Source organism: Salmo salar, chromosome ssa03 (genome assembly GCF_905237065.1).
Source record: "Salmo salar chromosome ssa03, Ssal_v3.1, whole genome shotgun sequence".
In the NCBI taxonomy this organism is placed as follows: Eukaryota; Metazoa; Chordata; class Actinopteri; order Salmoniformes; family Salmonidae; genus Salmo; species Salmo salar.
This window is the reverse complement of record NC_059444.1, coordinates 45,523,377-45,529,376: the sequence shown is the minus strand read 5'-3', so window position 1 is coordinate 45,529,376 and position 6,000 is coordinate 45,523,377. Positions and strand designations below refer to the sequence as shown.

The following is a 6,000-nucleotide window of genomic DNA, read 5'->3' as shown; positions in this document are numbered from 1 at the left end:
CTCAATCCTACCCTTTAAACACCAGTGGGAGAAACAAAAAAACGGAGCTTAGGTCAGCGTAGGGTTGCAAAGCTACTGGTAATTTACCAAAGTTACAGGAATCTTCGGTAATATATCAAAATTAATTCATATACAGTATTCATTTTTTATATCTGTGTCCATATTATCAATGAGTTTCTTGTGGATAGAATATATGGTTCAAGAGAAAATAGACTAATTAATGAAAAAAGCATCTATTCAACAATGGCATTATAACTCTTCCAACTAATGCCTTTTTTCACAACTGCCACCAGTTTGGTGCAAAAAAAATGTACAACAAACACAGACACAGTAAAATAAAGTGTGTTAAAAAAGAAAAGAAAATAAAGGAAATTTCATGCTGAAACCCTCATATTAAACATATTATAGAACAAAATGAAGTTGATGCTGGACAGTAAGCAATGCTCGAAAAGCCTTACTGTAAACAAACTTCCAGAAATAATTAAGGCACTCTCATGTACTGAAAAAATTAAGAAGCCTTTATTGTTTTATGGCTTATGCATGGCAAGAATAAGAAAACAGCCTTCATCAGGGTGACAAAGAATAGTGGTGGACAACGGGTGTATATCCCAGCTTTTTGGGCATTGTTTACTGTATAGCAGCAACTTATTTTTGCTCTATAGTATTTCATCCCATGATCAAAGAGCACCTCGTGGATGAACTACAAACCAAAGTGCTCCTCTCCTGTGTCTCTACATTAAACATATTATATTTAGGATAACGTTTTACAGCTTTGTAGTACCAATTATTTTTTTTTACCATCTTATTTGATGAATAATATATTTAACATGTGAAAAGGCCACACAGAGGGACAGAGATAATTACACACTGGGGTCAAGCTTCCTGCCATCCAGGACCTATATACTAGGCAGTGTCAGAGGAAGGTCCCAAAAATTGTCAAGGACTCTAGTCATAGACTGTTCTCACTGCTACCGCACGGCAAGCGGTACCGGAGCGCCAAGTCTTGATCCAAAAGGCTCCTTAACAGCTTCTACCCCCAAGCCTTGTTCTCAACTAGCCTACCTTGTTAAATAAAAGGTGAAATAAAATAAAATAAAAAGCCTGCTGAACAATTAATCAAATGGCCAACCGGACTTTTTGCATTGACACCCCCCCACCTTTGTTTTTACACTGCCGCTACTTGCTGTTTATTATCGATGCATAGTCACTTTACCCTTACCTACATGTACAAATTAGCTTGACTAACCTGTACCCCTGCACATTGACTCAGTACCAGTACCCCTGTATATAGCCTCATTATTAACCTGTACATTGACTCAGTACCAGTACCCCTGTATATAGCCTCATTATTAACCAGTACATTGACTCGGTACCAGTACCCCTGTATATAGCCTCATTACTAACCTGTACCCCCACACATTGACTCAGTACCAGTATCCCTGTATATAACCTCGTTACTAACCTGTACCCCTGCACATTGACTCAGTACCAGTACCCCTGTATATAGCCTCGTTATTAACCTGTACATTGACTCGGTACCAGTACCCCTGTATATAGCCTCGTTACTAACCTGTACATTGACTCGGTACCAGTACCCCTGTATATAGCCTCATTACTAACCAGTACATTGACTCGGTACCAGTACCCCTGTATATAGCCTCGTTATTAACCTGTACATTGACTCGGTACCAGTACCCCTGTATATAGCCTCATTACTAACCAGTACATTGACTCGGTACCAGTACCGCTGTATATAGCCTCATTATTAACCTGTACCCCTGCACATTGACTCGGTACCAGTACCCCTGTATATAGCCTCATTATTAACCTGTACCCCTGCACATTGACTCGGTACCAGTACCCCTGTATATATCCTCATTATTGACCTGTACATTGACTCGGTACCAGTACCCCTGTATATAGCCTCATTACTAACCTGTACCCCTGCACATTGACTCAGTACCAGTACCCCTGTATATAGCCTCATTATTGACCTGTATATTGACTCGGTAACAGTACCCCTGTATATAGCCTCATTACTAACCTGTACCACTGCACATTGACTCGGTACCAGTACCCCTGTATATAGCCTCATTATTGACCTGTACATTGACTCGGTACCAGTACCCCTGTATATAGCCTCTTCACTAACCTGTACCCCTGCACATTGACTCAGTACCCCTGTATATAGCCTCATTACTAACCTGTACCCCTGCACATTGACTCGGTACCCCTGTATATAGCCTCTTCACTAACTTGTACCCCTGCACATTGACTCAGTACCAGTACCCCTGTATATAGCCTCGTTACTAACCTGTACCCCCACACATTGACTCGGTACCAGTACCCCTGTATATAGCCTCATTATTAACCAGTACATTGACTCGGTACCAGTACCCCTGTATATAGCCTCATTACTAACCTGTACCCCCACACATTGACTCAGTACCAGTACCCCTGTATATAGCCTCATTATTAACCAGTACATTGACTCGGTACCAGTACCCCTGTATATAGCCTCATTACTAACCTGTACCCCCACACATTGACTCAGTACCAGTACCCCTGTATATAGCCTCATTATTAACCTGTACATTGACTCGGTACCAGTACCCCTGTATATAGCCTCTTCACTAACTTGTACCCCTGCACATTGACTCAGTACCAGTACCCCTGTATATAGCCTCGTTACTAACCTGTACCCCTGCACATTGACTCAGTACCAGTACCCCTGTATATAGCCTCATTATTGTCATCGTTTTATTTTTTTACTTTAGTTTATTTAGTAAATATTTTCTTAACTCTATTTTCTTAAAACTGCATTGTTGGTTAAGGGCTTGTAAGTCAGCATTTCACGGTAAGGTCTACACCTGTTGTATTTGGAGCATGTGACAAATAAAATTGGATTTGATTTTACTGTGATCATTTGAAGTACCCAAAAGGGGCTCTAGATGTCTTGTGATAAATGACATAAAAATTCTTAATATTTGCAACCCTAGATCAGCGTGGAAACAGGAAGTTTTGCAGAGCCAGACTCACCCCAGATAGGAGCCACTGCCCACAGTGCTCATGAGGAATCCTCTCTCACTCTCCACCACCTTCTGAGAACACAGGCTAACCAGAGACGGGTAGTGCACACCTGGAAGTACAGATACACACAGCTCTGTTACACTATATGGTGAGTGAAGAAAGTCACACACATTGGTTCATTCATTTAATACATATTTGGAAGGAACTTTATTCTGTCTTCTTTAGGCAATGTGATAAACGTTAGTAAAGGACACAGAAAGTGGAAAACGGCAAAAGAAAAACACCACTGTCTCAAATACGAAAGCGTTGTCGCCTGCAGAGTCAACAAACTAATGATTCATATCCTGACAGACGCGCTTCAAATCAACATCTAAATGTAATTGTAAATACTTACCTACGGGTCCTTTTTCAACAATGCAGAATTAAATATTATTTTTTTTAACATTTTGAATAGTGACACAATAAATAAATACACAAAAAGAACATGGCTATATACAGGGAGTACCAGTACCGAGTCAATATGCAGGGGTACGAGGTAACAACATGGCTATATACAGGGAGTACCAGTACCGAGTCAATATGCAGGGGTACGAGGTAACAACATGGCTATATACAGGGAGTACCGGTACTGAGTCAATATGCAGGGGTACGAGGTAACAACATGGCTATATACAGGGAGTACCGGTACCGAGTCAATATGCAGGGGTACGAGGTAACAACATGGCTATATACAGGGAGTACCAGTACCGAGTCAATATGAAGGGGTACGAGGTAACAACATGGCTATATATAGGGAGTACCAGTACCGAGTCAATATGCACGGGTACGAGGTAACAACATGGCTATATACAGGGAGTACCAGTACCGAGTCAATATGCAGGGGTACGAGGTAACATGGCTATATACCTGGAGTACCAGTACCGAGTCAATATGCAGGGGTACGAGGTAACAACATGGCTATATACAGGGAGTACCAGTACCGAGTCAATATGCAGGGGTACAAGGTAATTGAGGTAGCTATGTACATTTACGGTGCATTCAGAAAATATTATTTTTCCACATTGCAGCCTTACTCGCAAATAGATTCAATTGTTTTTTCCCCCTTCAGAAAATTTTGCAAACATATAAAAAATATCGCCCTCCAGGTTTCCTTGGAGAGTTCATCAATGAGCTTGGAGCCTTGATAAGTTCCTTTCCTGAGGATGGCTCAACCCTCACAGTTCTGGGTGACTTTAACCTCCCTACTTCTACCTTTGACTCTTTTCTCTCTGCCTCCTTCTTTCCACTCCTCTCCTCTTTTGACCTCACCCTCTCACCTTCCCCCCCTACTCACAAGGCAGGCAATACGCTTGACCTCATCTTTACTAGATGCTGTTCTTCTACTAATCTCACTGCAACTCCCCTCCAAGTCTCCGACCACTACCTTGTATCCTTTTCCCTCTTGCTCTCCTCCAACACTACTCACTCTGCCCCTACTCAGATGGTATTGCGCCGTCGCAACCTTCGCTCTCTCTCCTGCTACTCTCTCCTCTTCCATCCTATCATCTCTTCCCTCTGCTCAAGCCTTCTCCAACCAATCTCCTGATTCTGCTTCCTCAACCCTCCTCTTCTCCCTTTCTGCATCCTTTGACTCCCTATGTCCCCTATCCTCCCGGCCGGCTCGGTCCTCCCCTCCTGCTCCGTGGCTTGACGACTCATTGCGAGCTCACAGAACCGGGCTCCAGGCAGCCGAGCGGAAATGGAGGAAAACTATCCTCCCTGCGGACCTGGCATCTTTTCACTCCCTCCTCTCTACATTTTCTTCCTCTGTTTCTGCTGCTAAAGCCACTTTCTACCACTCTAAATTCCAAGCATCTGCCTCTAACCCTAGGAAGCTCTTTGCCACCTTCTCCTCCCTCCTGAATCCTCCTCCCCCTCCCCCCCCTCCCTCCTCCCTCTCTGCGGATGACTTCAACCATTTTGAAAAGAAGGTTGACGACATCCGATCCTCGTTTGTTAAGTCAAACGACACCGCTGGTCCTGCTCACATTGCACTACCCTATGCTTTGACCTCTTTCTCCCCTCTCTCTCCAGATGAAATCATGCGACTTGTGACGGCCGGCCGCCCAACAACCTGCCCGCTTGACCCTATCCCCTCCTCTCTTCTCCAGACCATTTCCGGAGACCTTCTCCCTTACCTCACCTCGCCCATCAACTCATCCTTGACCGCTGGCTACGTCCCTTCCGTCGTCTTCAAGAGAGCGAGAGTTGCACCCCTTCTCAAAAAACCTACACTTGTTCCCTCCGATGTCAACAACTACAGACCAGTATCCCTTCTTTTTCTCTCCAAAACTCTTGAGCGTGCCGTCCTTGGCCAGCTCTCTTGCTATCGCTCTCAGAATGACCTTTTTGATCCAAATCAGTCAGGTTTCAAGACTGGTCATTCAACTGAGACTGCTCTTCTCTGTGTCACGGAGGCTCTCCGCACTGCTAAAGCTAACTCTCTCTCCTCTCATCCTTCTAGACCTATCTGCTGCCTTTGACACTGTGAACCATCAGATCCTCCTCTCCACCCTCTCCGAGTTGGGCATCTCCGGCGCGGCTCACTCTTGGATTGCGTCCTACCTGACAGGTCGCTCCTACCAGGTGGCGTGGCGAGAATCCGTCTCCGCACCACGTGCTCTCACCACTGGTGTCCCCCAAGGCTCAGTTCTAGGCCATCTCCTATTCTCGCTATACACCAAGTCACTTGGCTCTGTCATATCCTCACATGGTCTCTCCTATCATTGCTACGCAGACAACACACAATTAATCTTCTCCTTTCCCCCTTCTGATAACCAGGTGGTGAATCGCATCTCTGCATGTCTGGCAGACATATCAGTGTGGATGACGGATCACCACCTCAAGCTGAACCTCGGCAAGACGGAGCTGCTCTTCCTCCCGGGGAAGGACTGCCCGTTCCATGATCTCGCCATCACGGTTGACAACTCC

At 44.6% G+C, this 6,000-nt stretch overlaps 1 protein-coding gene across 1 annotated transcript in view; it reads right to left on the bottom strand.

Moving 5' to 3' along the window:
- Positions 1–6,000, bottom strand: part of LOC106600547 (solute carrier family 17 member 9) — a 41,077-nt gene that overhangs the window by 13,656 nt on the left and 21,421 nt on the right. Inside the window, exon 4 of the mRNA XM_014191981.2 lies at positions 3,040–3,139. Coding sequence (XP_014047456.1) covers positions 3,040–3,139 — 100 coding nt within the window. The remainder of the gene's footprint in view (positions 1–3,039; positions 3,140–6,000) is intronic.